Source organism: Cyrtonyx montezumae, unplaced genomic scaffold (genome assembly GCF_038088225.1).
Source record: "Cyrtonyx montezumae isolate F1298 unplaced genomic scaffold, pur_monq_1.0 scaffold_11, whole genome shotgun sequence".
In the NCBI taxonomy this organism is placed as follows: Eukaryota; Metazoa; Chordata; class Aves; order Galliformes; family Odontophoridae; genus Cyrtonyx; species Cyrtonyx montezumae.
In genome coordinates this window covers 12,783,618-12,798,232 of record NW_027071837.1, presented here as the reverse complement: position 1 = coordinate 12,798,232, position 14,615 = coordinate 12,783,618, and the positions used below count along the sequence as shown (strand labels likewise).

The 14,615-nt window shown below is 38.9% G+C and overlaps 1 protein-coding gene across 2 annotated transcripts in view; it reads right to left on the bottom strand.

Annotated features, from left to right (window-relative positions):
- Positions 1–529: 529 nt before the first annotated feature.
- Positions 530–14,615, bottom strand: part of DCX (doublecortin) — a 72,573-nt gene continuing 58,487 nt past the window's right edge. For both annotated transcript variants that reach the window (XM_065729560.1, XM_065729561.1), the window contains exons 6-7: positions 5,840–5,934; positions 530–3,407 (exon numbers count right to left, since the gene is read on the bottom strand). In XM_065729560.1, the coding sequence (XP_065585632.1) occupies positions 3,351–3,407; positions 5,840–5,934 (152 nt within the window). In that variant the 3' untranslated portion in view covers positions 530–3,350. The remainder of the gene's footprint in view (positions 3,408–5,839; positions 5,935–14,615) is intronic.

The following is a 14,615-nucleotide window of genomic DNA, read 5'->3' as shown; positions in this document are numbered from 1 at the left end:
TGAAAGCAAATCTATATTAGGGATCCTACAAAGCCAAAAATACCTAGTGTTGAATGTACACTACATTCCACATGCATTTCTGTACAAGACCTCATGCAATATTGGCATTAATGCAGACTTAACAGTATGTTACAGCTGAAATGCTCACTGACTTCTACTGCCTAAGCAGTTCTACCTAGAAAACTGTTCTTTAAAACTTTGGAGTTGGACCTCATACCCTGTTTTCTCTGTGGCTTTTGCAGGTTTGAATGGCTATTTTTCCACTGAAGATTTTTTTTTCTTCTTTTAGGTCTTTTCAGGTTCCCTTGACAGTGCCCTGAAGGAATTACTGGGCTCAGCCCCACCACAGGATAATCCTTGTGCAAACAAAACTCCCAAGGGATCACTTGCAGGATGAAGCTTTAGATAAGTCACTAGGAACAGTGCAGGAAGAAGACCTAACTGACATGTTAGCATGCTCTACAAGGAGGAACATATTTAAATAACCAAACACTACTCATGGCAGAAAGGAAAGGAACGATGTCTCAAAACAACTACCTCCACAACCATCCATCCAAAGGTTTATTTGACCTTTGCCATCCTGCTTTATCTTATACAAACTGAATTCATGGGTACTGGATGGAAGGATATCTCTGACTCCTTGAACACCACCATCAACTCTAGCACTTCATTCTGCTTATGGGTATCAAAAAATCAGGTTTTCCTGGTGCAAAGGTGGTGAGGATCTCAGGCTGAATTGCAAGAGAACCTAGATCCAATTTTATGGCTGGCCTCCTTGGGTGAGCAGAGACTCACAGGAAAGTGGCAGGACTAACTCGGGCTGTGAAGGAAACAGCCTGTGTCGCTAAGTGACAGCACCTCTGTCTTGAGCCCAAGTCCACCATTCCTTAACAGGCAGAGTCATGGCTAGTAATCAGTGTCCCTGGAAAGGCAAAGCCTGGGGAGGGACTCTCAGATTTCCATCAGCAAAACAGAGAAGAGGGTAAAAGCATGCAAAGTATCTGTCTCAACAGAGCTTTTACTAAGAAAAATGTTCTAATTAACAATATCATTGGCATAACCATGGCCTTTGCTATCCTGATGCTTAAAAAGCCCTGTTTTCTCAAGACTAGTGTCTACAGTAGCACCTAGTGGATTAAACAGCCAAAAATTAGCATCCATGGCCAAATCTGCACCCAGAACAGTTAAGCACCTTCTGTTAGAGGATCTGAAAGCACTTTACAAATGCTTGGATTCACAACCCCCAGTGAGGTAGAACAGTATTATCCACACAGGGATGGGTAGACATATTGAGGCACAGGGTTACTAGCAGACCTGTTCCTCTTCAGACACTAAATCTAGCAGTGCCTAAAGGCTGAATGAAGGTTTCCTGACTACTACACCTATGCTTTGTCCGCAGTACTTTCCCCCATACTTCAGAGCTTCAATGAGAGCCTCTAGCCTTCTGAAATGAAACCAGGTTTCTATATACAGTAGGTGAAATGTTCATTTAGCAGTCATATAGTCAGCAAATTACTCAATTAAATGAAGTTATTTATGGGCAAAAATGATTTCTTTTGCAAAACTCTGTGTGAAAGATCATGCACTAAGACTACAGGGTGCGAAATCGGTGCATAACTCTGACCCCTTGGTAATTCCCAATTCTGTCCTCTCTCAGATGCATCTTTTGAAGTTGCATTATATGTATACGTGAACCTCTAAAGACATAGCCTGCACAGATTGTTTCATATCAGCAATGCAAGCAAACAAAATATGGAGCGGCTTTGGGAACAACCCAGCATTCATATAGCATCAACATCGCATTATAATTCATTCTAATCACAAGGGGTTGCAAGAGAATAAGGAACAGGTGTATATGTTGAAACAAAGGCATATAGAGCAAGAAAGAAATATTTGATTGCACAGATTTCCTTTACGTAAAGTTCTATAATAATCAGTTTCATCAAAAGCTTATTCCATGAGAAATAGAGGCAATGCCAGCTAGCCCATAACAAAATTTCAGCATAGTCAAAACCACCAGCCCTGCGTGAATAGATGAACTTTGCATTCCATAGGAGTCATTACTGATTAATAAAAGCAAAAGGCTTCTCTAAATACAATAAGCTTGCTTTTGTCAGATAGAAGAGTTTCTTAAAATACGGGTTTTCAAACACACAAAGTTCCATTTGTTATACAAGTAGAGAATCTGGCCATAGTTATGAATACAGAAGTGTAAAAAACCAAATACATAGTCTTACACATTACAAAAACTATCAAAACATTCAATATTTTGAACTGACTTCTTTTTCCCCTACAAGTGTCTGTTCTGGCAGTGATGACAAGATTTCTAAAGTGATTTGTTGTTATTACTGTTCTGCAGTTAGTTGGGTTTTTTTTTGTTCATTTTTCTGAATGTGTTTTTTTTTAAACAAAACAAAATTACCAGCTTTTATAAAAAAGAAGGAGCTTGAATCTTTACTCCAAAACACAGATACAAGGTTTTCCTTTATAAAAAGTGTATTGATTTTTTTGCTATAAAAAGTTACCTATAGGATGTCAGACCTGAAAACAAATTCTCACAGTGTTTTCAGTGTTGGCTGTTCACAAGGCATTACTGTTGTAAACAGAGATAGAGAGATACCATAGTGTGGTTATAAAAGTTTGTTACCAGCTAGCAGTGTTTTTGGACCATATGTGAAGCTGTTCAACTCTAGACAACTCAGCTGACTTACATTATTTTGCTTAATTATTTAACAAATCCTAATATTCAAATATCTGAAAAATCACTATTGCACTAACCTTACTTAGCATCTCATGTAATCATTCCTAATCTCGTCCAAGCTTCTGCTGGCATATTAAGCATCAAACTAATGAGTCATTTCCCTTCCTGCCCTGTAACAACAAAAACAGTACCAGTTAGTGTGCAGGTGCTAAAATCAGGGCTGCAAATGAGGAACAAGCAAACACTGGCAGTTTGGACAGGTAGGGAGTAGCGAATCTGCCAGCAACAGATTGATTCACACACTTCTGGGGGAGCTTTACATTATTATCACTAGGAAAACTACGTATCTGGAGAAGAAGAAATAATAGAAGAAAATGGGAAGTGTGTCAGTGGCAAAATGGCCCAGAATTGCTGGCCATGTCCATTTTGCATCCCTACTTGTAACTCTGCTTAAAAGAATGATATCCCTCTATCTCTATAGACTGGTAGGTGTTGGTTTGTGGTACAGAGGATAAATCACAGAAAAAAAATGACATATAACTGTGTGTCCTTTGTCTGATTTGAAAGCACCAGTCACCTATCTGCTTAATTTGGCAGAAGTACTCTACTGTATCTTAGACATAGCTTGCAATATGGACGTCATGCCACTTTACATGGAATCTCCAAGGGAATCAGAGTCATCCAAAGACAGAGGCAGATACAAGTCCTATAGGAAGAAAAAGAAAAAAATGTTAACTCACACAATTGGTTTTCGCCTTTGGTCAAGCAAAAGGAGACAGCTGGATGGGCCAGTTCTGTGCACTTCATAGGGATAGGGTGGAATTCTCATGCACTGGTTACTGGATGGTTTCCCAGTTACTTTGAGGCTAAAATAAGGTTAATTGCAGAGTGGAGGAAAGTGCACCTTGGTACCAAAAGAAAGATGAATGTTCAGTGACAAGTTTGAGAATAACTTTTTTATCACTTCTGGATCAATGCATCCGTTGCAGCGTATGCATGAAAGAGCAGAAACTTTCCTTAAAGAGATGTCTCTGAACTTAAGTCTAATGAGCGTTGCCTTTATTTGGCAGCTATCCTTAGGACAAATCTCTAGGAAAATCACCTTCCATGATGTGTTCTTTATTTTAAGCCATTTCTGATAATTCAGGAAGCTGTTCAGAAGTTAAAAGCATAATACTAAGTTCATTTTTTTAAATCAAATACTGAATATAGAACTTTCCCAGGGCCTCTTTCTGAGTAACCATTTTATTTCTCCTCTTTGAAGTTCTGCATGGATCTGGGTACACAAACTTTCTTAAGGACTAAAGCTATCTTTGGGCTTTTCTGAACTCTGACCCCCACACTGAATAACTGAGCAACACGAAGCAAAGCACAAATACACAGAGAGGGAATTCACAACCAGACCGATGCATGAATAATCGGGGAACCTAAAATGCTACATTCATGTTTTCTGATAGGCTTAAATTAGTGGAGAAGCTCATTATAAATGTTCTAGGGCCTTCACTGGAAAGGCTTTATGTCATCCAGCTGAAAACATAAATAAAACATAACAGAAGGTGACTTTTACTTGTGCTTACCAGAAAACCAGTCCTCAACTCCAAAGTCCTAAATGAGATAGTGTTTGGAAAGTATTTTAGATCCTTGGCTGCTGAAGCAATGAATGCAGTTTATAGACTTACTTTAATAGAAATACACACAAGCAATCGCTGAGAATAGACTAAGGGCCAGATCCTGTTCTCAAATAAAAATTAATAATACATTTGGAACCACTGTGTTAAAATTGGTGCATTTCCTTAGACTTTAACCTGTGTAGCTGAGACCAGAGTGAAGTCCTGAGAAAAACATGGATTTAATCTGGATTTAACCATACCTCTGTTAAAGGACTTAAAAAACAAAGATGCATGACTACAGGCTTTCCATATCTTGGAAATATTTTAAAGATCTGATTTTTGAGAAGCCACATTCCACACCAGGCTCCCCCAGTACCATTTAGTCCCATGTTAATGGTCTGTGATTCAAAGTCTTACATGCTAGAGTTATAATCCAAGGTCTATTGGACTTTTAGGGATCCTTCACTGAGACTTGGCTGTGCTTTCTTCCACCAACTAACAGCAGTCCAGCAGCTGCTATCACTCTTCTCTTTGAGATAAACCATAATCCTCAAGCAAAATCAGTTCCGCTTGTGCAGTCTAGCCCACAGGAGATGATGTGGCTAGCTGACTGCAAAACCTCACCATCATCAGCATTGTATAATGAATCTTCCAGAATTTCAAGGCAATGCTTTCAAAATCATACTTGGGCTGAGGTACATTCTGATTACTAAAGCAGAAATCCCACTGACCTTCACTCATACTTAAATTTACATGCAAATTCCACTTTTTATATCAAGCAAATACTGTTCAAGGAAGAGAACAGCAATGCTATAGCTATTAGAGAAATGAGAAAGCCCACAGAAATGACAAAGTGGATTCAGTATAACAATAACAGAACTGTGAGAAGCTATACTGCTTCTATAGATTTAAAATAAATCAATAAATGAGTAAACTGTGAGACACCACAAGCTTACTCATTTCTACTAGGATGCCACACTAGCTTTTAGATGCTCACCAGGAAAACAGTTAGTGTATCAGAATACAATTACTACACTGGCAGTCAAATGTCACATTTCCTGCAAAACATCATTGCCTTAGATAATTTTAAAACTCTCAGAAGCTGCAATGAGGTGATGTCTTAGAGCTTCAGTCACATTTGCATTTCTTCTTCTGTTTAATTAACTAGACTTGCCAACACCTACAGCTTTTCAAGAGAGGAGCACTTAAATGAAGTTCATGTCTATCCATGATTTTTGAACTTTTCCAAATGATACAATTTTAAGGGTAAGTAAGTTTTCTTTTCTAATCCATACAGATAATCTTCAGCACACATTAATAACTGCAATGACAGGAACAGTTCAATGACATACTGTTCTTATCTTGCTATAGGCCAAAGTGATAATTCTTTTATGTAATGACACAAATTTTCCACTGTTTCACCTGAAGGAGATGTGTTTCAAGAGAATAAAGACTTTCCTAAACTGTCTTGCACATCTGAGTAGACTAAAGAAGAAACAGATGTAGTAAGGTATAAGAAACGTAATACCTTGTGCTTACGGAGGCTCCCTGGGCTGGTAGGTGTGGAGATTGGGGACTGCTTGGATTTGGGTGTAGACAGCTGACTGCTTGAGGTCCCATTTGCTGTCAGAAAACAAGAAAGAAGCTAGCAGTCAGACATGGAAGATATCCAGACAGTCAATATAGAAACACAACAGTTAATTCATGTGAGACAGCAGGGGAAAAAAATCAAACAAAAAACAACAAGTGAATGAACTGCATAACTGTGTTCATCCGACTTAAGGCTTTCAGCTGTTCAGAATAATTGGCTGTAAAAGACAGTGAAATATGAAATACATTGAAGAAGCAATATTTTACACTGCAAATATTTATCAAATTGATCCATGGTATACATCAACAGAAAAACAGAAAGACAATTTCTGTGCTCTCAGTTTAACACAATTGAAACCACATGGAAAAAACATGAGAGGAAACTGGAGGCTGCAGATATCCTGGATCCTACATAAGAAATGTTAAATGGAAAAGACACATATTACAAATTATACAAACAACTGTGTGGAATGCCCTGGATGGTGCTAGCTGTGGCAGAGATTAAATGACCAGAAAAGCCCTTCTTAAGCCCTGGTGGAAGCACAGGGTGGGATGTCCCTCTTCACCTTAGTACCAGGAGAAACCTATTATGTATGTGTTGCACCAAAAAGGAATGGAAGTAATCACAGAAAAGTGAAGACAAACAAAATGTTAACAAGTTAAAAGATTATTTCCCTACCATTGATGTCCTCCAAAGAAAGCTAAAGTCTTTGAAAATTTCAAAGTGTCATGCTACATATTTCCTAAAGACATACTTGCTCCTAGTGAGCATCATATGTTGCGTATCAACTCTAGGGATACAGACCCTCACCCTGCTCTTGTTACCAGGGACTGTAAACATATAGCTCCTTTGGCACAAGCAGCATTTCCTGAGGGAGGGAAATTCCAACTCATTCTGTCTGTGTCTAAGTATATAATCTTCTTGGGTCTTTTCTTTTTGCAATCCAATCTGCAGCAAGCTGGAAGGCCTTAGGAGCATTAAACTACACATTTCAGTCAAGTGTACAGAAAGTGACATTTTGAAAACCTACTCCAGATGTTAACATATTCAGCACAAGCCACAAAACTAAACACCAAATACTTTGTCATTTCCTTAAATGGCAGTAATGTTGCCTACCGTCCAGATAAGTACATGTCCCTACCCCTTTAAAGAAAGGAAAATTATATAATTATATAAAGAAAAAATTTTAATTACGTCGATATTTCACACAGAAAGACAAACTTATAATGGTCCTGGCTTATGCAGGACCTGCTTTTTAATTTCTCATTACCTCTGTGTATCATTACTCCAGCTGCGAGGGCATGTGCACAGGAAGATAGACAATTTCCATGTATAGGACTCACATTCTCAATTGTAATTGCTGAATGTGCAATTAGATACTTGCAATTAAGCAAGCATTTGAGTGTCTGGAAAAGACCTAATAAATGTATAAATATCATACAGTAACGATGTGTGCAAGTGTCGCATTTTGAAGAGTGAGATCAGGAAGAACTGACAAAAGTGTAACATCAGAGAGCAGAGCAGCAATGTGTACCTGCACCCACCCTGCAGCCTCTTGCCATGTCCACTGACACAGAAAGTGGACACCAGAATTAGGACATGTCTGAAGTCAGCTGGGAAGCCAGCCAGGGTGGAGAAAGGTGAGCTAAGTCTCAGAGTGCAGTCCTGGTCCTAGTGATTCTGGGCCAAATTAAATATAATTCTTAAACATGAAAACATATCCCCTACCTCCAGATCTACAGACATGCACGGCAGCCAATGGGGCTAAAATATGTTTGGCCTTTGCATCAGGGCTTTTTTCAGAGTCTAGTCCCAACCAAGCAAGCATATGTTTAACCTCAAATGTGTTACTCTGGGGAGCTGCTGTATGGAGACAGTTAAGCATAAGCTCAATTAATCACCCCCGGCACCCAATGGCAGAACGTGGTTTGGCCTCAGGACTGCAGGATACTCCAGGGCTTAACCTCCAAGTTCAGACTCAGCTGAGGTGCTCTGCCTGCTTGCACTTCCTATAAGAGAAGCTCCACCTTGTATAAACCACTCAGTATGTAAAAAAAAAAAGAAATAAATCACTGCAGCCAGGACCAAACTGGTATTTCCTACACATCAGGTGTTATATTCCATCTTCCTTCTACACTGATGAGCAATTATACATTGGAACTGAGGTATCTTTTTGCCACTACAGCCATAGACAACCTGCTAAACTTCTGGCTTCATTAAATCAAGTATTTTCATTGTGAAAATATTTCTGAGAGACTAAAATCCATACTCTGTTGTTGTTTTTTTTAAACTCATTTGTGGTTGGCTCTTAGGTCCTTGGTATCTACCTCATTATTCTCTGGGGCAGCAGCATAAGTCTTGCTTTAATGCCTCTGTGTGCTATATTCCGGTGAGGAGGGAGGCAGTGAAGGTTGTTAGTAACATTGGAGCAAATGTAAATATCATAAATCTGATTTTATGTGAGTATAAAGAAACGTGCTGTAAGGCAAGGGACAAAGGAGGAGCTACAGGTGTGTTAAAGCAGCTCAGACTAAGTTGCCTGTTGGTGAGGTGAGACCTCTGTCTTCATACCCACTGCTTCTATGTATTGGGCACTACTGGGAAGAGGCTGCTCACCACAAGCAGTTTTTTCCCCATTACAAATGCACCTCACAAAAAAACAAACAAACATACAAACAAAAAAAAACCCTGACATTCCTTAAAAGATGGTAGAAATAATGACTTATAGATAATTGTTTTGCAGACTGACCTTTCACTTACCTGTTCTACTCAGGCCATCTTTTATTGGTAGGAGGAAAAAACTAGTTATAGAAACCCAGAAACTGTCACACATTGTACCCCAAACTGCAACATACCACTTTTCACTTTGCTCCAGTTCTCTAAAGTGAATTGTCCTTGAGTGTGGTGGGGAAAAAAGTAGAGTTCACTGTTTGCTGTATAATGAAGGCAACTCAGAAAAAAAGCAAGTGACTGTAGGTTTTCTGCTGAATATAATGTGGGTTATAATAGTACTAATATAATCTGTATTAGCTGGAATCCATCTCTACTTTCTAAAATCCTTTTTATTTCCAGTTATCACTGACCCGAGGCAATCCTTTCTAAGATGAAAAATGCCACAATTCTACAAAGAACCCAAATTTCCCCATCCGCAAACAGGAAGACTGGATAACAGCTAACAGTCACTGTACAGCGAAAGGATGTAATTGCTGCAGGGAAGGACAGAAATTCTCTAATACAATAAGACTTTCAAGTGCTACAGCAGGGAGATTAATATTTTATGAGCACCAATGAAAAAGCAGATGTGACATCCAAATCAGAAATCCAAAAAGACAGAGGTACAAGGGCTGCTCTGAAAGTAATGCCTCCTAATTTGTTACATTGGCCCACGACATCAGAGGCAGATGTTGGTGGTATGGCAGTAGAGGTTGAGCCTTCCCACCAGTAGTCCATTACGTTTTGTTGCTGTGTGTGTCACTGAATTCCTCCGTGTAGAAAAGTTGGCATTCATTGACATTCATTGACACTTGCTGAACATTTATGGAGACAAAGCAGTGGATGTGAGCACAGTGAGGTGGTGGGTGGTGCATTTCAGCATCAGCAACAGTAATAGTGACAGTGGGACACCTCTGCGTGTGCAGATTTTTACAAGCACAGCATGCAGGCACTTGTTCATGGCTGGTAAAAATGCCTAGCTAATAGTGGTGACTATGCTGAAGGAGGGTGTTTTCTAGCTGGGAATTTGCTCTATCAAAGAGTGTTATTGTGCTTTTTGTATCTGTTGTAGTTCCCATGCAAATAAATAGGCATTACTTTCAGAGTGACCTGTGCATATAATTACAGATACTCATATGGCGTTTTCCAACAGGAGGAGCAACAATCAAGAAGCCTGGTTTAATTTTCTTTGTGTCTGACAACGAAGAATAGTGTTCATAATCAAATTTGAATATACTTTTTTTGAACTCAAATGCAAGGAAATAACAAGATGGAAAAAACAGATCCCAGGTGATAAATAATGCTGTTGCTCCACTGAAATCCGATGATGACTCACAGTAGCTGAGGATCTCTCATAAGCTTGGCTGTTGGAAACCACTCTTTACAAGTGTCTTTAATTTGCCTTTTTTTTTTTCCTGTCACTACAGTTTGTATATTATATCTTATTTCATAGTATCATATCTTATTTCATAGTATTTGCTCTGGAACCTCAATTTGCCTTAAAGCTCCTTTGTGCGTATTACACTTCCTTCGTTTGCAAAACATTTATGTTACCTTTTCTGAAAGGATCCATGCCTCCTTCAGTGCACAATATAATTTGTACTTGGGAAATCAGTAAGAGTTGTCCAGCAGAGAGTAAAGATGAAGAACATAGCTTCCTGTCATGTTTGAGATGGCTGTGAGAGATCCAGGTAAACTGAATTCTCTGCCTGCCTCTCCCACAGATATTTTAACCAAAGTTCTTATATATTGCTATTTCTTGAGTGTTGCTCAGGTTTGCTTGGCTGACTGAAGCTCTGGATCTGAATTTACAGCAATGATAATGACCTCTAAATGAGGTTAGTAATGTTTCTGTCAATGAACAGAACTGGAGATAGCAGGGACCAAAGTTTACAGTGAGTGTTTAAAATCTGTGGAGATGTTTCTTTTTCTCTCAGCTTAGAAAACATGGCTAATGCTCCTTGCTCCACTGCTGTTCCCAGGGTTCTATGGATGAATTGCTGGTTTGGGGAACACATGCTCCTGTATCTCAAAAGAAGAAAAACATGGAATACAGGGGTAATTTTGTCCAGGTCATGTTTTGAAGAGTTGACAAGGAAATAAGAAACACAGCAACCAGAACAAGGAGAGTGTAAAGTGAACGTAGAAATAACAGCGCATTTAGTGAGCAGAAGTCATCCTGCCTTGCAGGGCAGAAGTGTCTGGGAAACATAAAGATTCCATTGCAGCATTTATTTAGGAGTGGAAGAGTTTAAGTTGCACAGGAATCCTTCATTCAGGCACCTCCTAACAGTGCATTCAGCTCTGCACTGTTGGCACCCTTTTTTAATCACATTTGGTGAGGGTGATCTATCTGCTGGATGCATACTGTGGATTGTCAGGTAGCAGAAAGTAAGCAAGTGCAAGTGGGATTACAAGCTGCTCTATCCTATGTGTGATCCAAAAGACATCTGCTCACTTTTTAACATATTCATAGATAATGACCCCAGGGAGCAAGGTCAGCTCTCAGGACAGACTGACGTTCTGTGTCTGTTTTGCTAATTGCTGCTGCATTATGAATATGCTTTTGTCCTCCTGTCCAAACTCTCCCATTAGAGAAGTAAGAAACGAAAGTCCGTTAGCAGTGTCTCAGAGCCCTGTTCTTAAGCTCACTGAGAAAATCAAGGCAAAAGTGGGGAAAATACATTCTCAAATTTCATCTCAGGTACCTGTGACTCTGCACTGCAAGGGACTAAGGTCCTGCTGGATTTAAAACTCTCCTACCACAGAATACATACTTGTACAATGGAACTTGTTTGTTATGTGAGCTGCTGTGAGGTAAATTCAGATTTTTAGAACAAAGATGTAAGGACAAATTACATGATCATTTTAACCTCTGTATTCCTCACCTGAGATTTAGCTCTGTCTTTTGTTTGATTTGACTTCTTATTGGAGAGGCCTGATAAAGGAATCCTTAATATTATTTTCCCAAATTCCATTCTGACACTACTCCATTTAAATATCATGGATCATATACAATACCTTTGTCCATCTTCCTACACAGTACCGGGGGGTGCCTCATATCCAACATACCTTAGAATTACCATAGGGTTTTCTCAATTACACCAGCACATAACATCTGTGAGATGCTACAGGACACAGTAGCATGAACACAGAGCTGTATCTCCTCGTTACAGTCATTCCATCTTCATTCATTCATTTAAATGACGGTATAGTAAATAAAGAGATAAAACTACTATGCCAAGAAAACTGTGTTTAACATGTTTCTGTGGATTTTTTGAGTATCATTGGAACTGAAGGGCTCTGGCTGCCTAGAGGGAATTGAGCTTTTCACAGGAAGGCAATGACATGTCTAGGCAGAAGGCAAATTGCCTCCAGCAGAAGGTAGCAACTCAACCAGTGAACTTGCATCACTGCAGCTGGAGCTGGTACTCTGTGTAACTGCACTTCTGTTCATGGCTTTTTGTCTTGACGGTTTTTAACAAGTGTTTTGCTTGTGTTTTCTGTTACTCCATGTTAATGCTTGTTATTTTGGAATAGGATCTGATCACTTATCTACTTGTGTGGCTTGCTACCAGGACTGCTGTAACAAGGCTACCTAAGAATACAATAGTATTCATATCTAGCTGGCAATAGGAGCAATTAAATGTCTTATAAACTGTTTCCTTTTCAGTGCTGGATTTACAAACTTGTAACATATATCTCCTGCATACTGCTATCATTTTGACTCAGAGGTGTCCCTGGAGACCAGCAGTACACTCTGGCTCTCCCAGAAAGTTTTTCATAGCAGTTCCTTTGTTTCTCCTTGAGAATTAGATCACTAAATCCATAGCCCAAACCAAAAGGAGCAAAGCCTATCCAAGACGACCCGCATAGAAGGCAGATCCCTATCACAGAATGCTTCCAGTCTAGAAATGAGTTAGCTTACATGGGAATCTATACAGCCTATGACAATGGCTAACACAGCATCAGGCCATAGAGTGGTATTAATTCAGCTGCATAAGTCGACACTTTATTGCAGCAGGACAGAATTAATCTGCTGCCATCTGTCACAGTAACAAAATGTAATGGGATATTGGTGGGAAGGTTCAACCTCTACTGCTGTACCATCAACATCTGCCTCTGAAATTGTGAGCCAACATGATAGAACAGTAGGCATTACTTTCAGAGCGGCCTTTCTAGAATGAGAAATAAAATAACACCTTTTTCTGTAACTATAATGTAATTTGAAATAAGGAAGGTTCAGCTTTCTTTCACTCAGTTACCTTGGAGGCTCACCTCAGAATCTGTATTTACATCATTGACAAAAGATTTCTCAAAGGATAAAAAATACTACAGAGATAAGAACTGAAAATAGCAGAATCTAATTATTAAAAATTAAGAAGCTCCAGGTTCTGATATGACAACCACAACAGAGTGAAAGACAGCAAAGACAAAAAGTACAAATGCGTAGGAGATCAAACACATGGGAAATATATTTAACATACTTGAAATAAAACTGTTCCAAAATCTTTCAGAAAAGAAATAGGTGAGAATTTTGAAGGGAAAAAGAAGGATCAGATCATCTTTTATTAATCAGGCTTCATTCAGTATTCCCTGCCTTTTTCATTGTGATAACTTAAAAACTCAGCTAAGCCTGTTGTTTGTTTACATAAATACTGACTCCCAGGTAATGTGCAGACCTACTTTCCTTGTTACAAATTCAAGAGAAAACAATATAATATGGTAGTATTCTTTTTTTTTTTCTTTCTCTCTGTCCCAAGAAAACAACAATCTTTGATTAACCTTCCAACACAGAAGGAGTTCAGTTATTTTCTATTCTCATTAAAAAGGACATTCTGCCATTTTTCTTGTACTGAAATCACAAAAAAGTATGAAAGACCCTTGTCTAGATGGATTACAGCAACCTGATTTGTCCTTCATTACAGTCCTTAATTCCAGGCGCTGGCTATTGTTTGACATTTCTGGTTATTTTAATCAGTCTCCCTTTGAAAGGCTCAAACTAACTGTTCATTAAACTTCATCAGATGACTCACCATTTTGTTCCATGTGTCAAAATCAGGAACATCATAGTTGCCATTTCACATTAGACTATACACTCATGTAATAAATTCTTGTTATGGTGGCAATTAGTATCTGATGCTTATGGAGTTTAAATGCTGTCTCATAACTCATGCATGGCCTGACTCCCACGTCACTGAATAGGACATTTTTTCTACAACAGATTTTCAATTACATCTTAAAATGCACCTACACGACTCTACCATGCATTTGGGACTGTATAAACCTTTTAGATTACAGCACACTCAAATTTAAGCCCATGCTGGAATGTTGATGAAAAACTGTACAAGAGCAGAATCACCTTACAGAGAGGAATTACTTAAACCTGAGTCTTGGCATATACTAGCTAATTTCACACTGTCTTTTTAAGTATCTAAAGAACATCAGGAGACCCTAAACAAATTAACTGATTAATAGAAAGCATTTTACTGAATAGTGTTAGGAGAATTTTACATCCAGTAATCCCATATCTACTGAAAGGTCAACTGTTTTGTGGTGTTCACAGGCAATATGCAGTGTGTTTCCACGAAGGTGAAAAGCAATTTCTGCTTTATGTAGCCTGTGATAATACTACGGGTCACTTGAATTTTCAGTTCAATCTATAAAGCTGCTGTCCTGGAATCTTGAAATGCTTAGTTGGCGATTTGTCCATTTTCATGAAAAGCCATATCTGGTTCTCTTTTGGAAAAAATAGCAGAGTGGACAACATACCTAGAGACCCACTCTCTTCATTGTACGAGTCTAAGAACTACTAATTACCAGCCAGGCCTCTAATCTACAGGCTCTGCAGCTCTCCATGTGTGCTACATTGACAATCCAGTTGATACAGAAGGGGAGGGCAGCATTTCAAATGGTCAATGCTGCAGCAAATGAGGATTACTGTTTTCTTGCTCTTCTATTACTGAATGAATGTCTCTATCACATCAATAAGCCCATCACC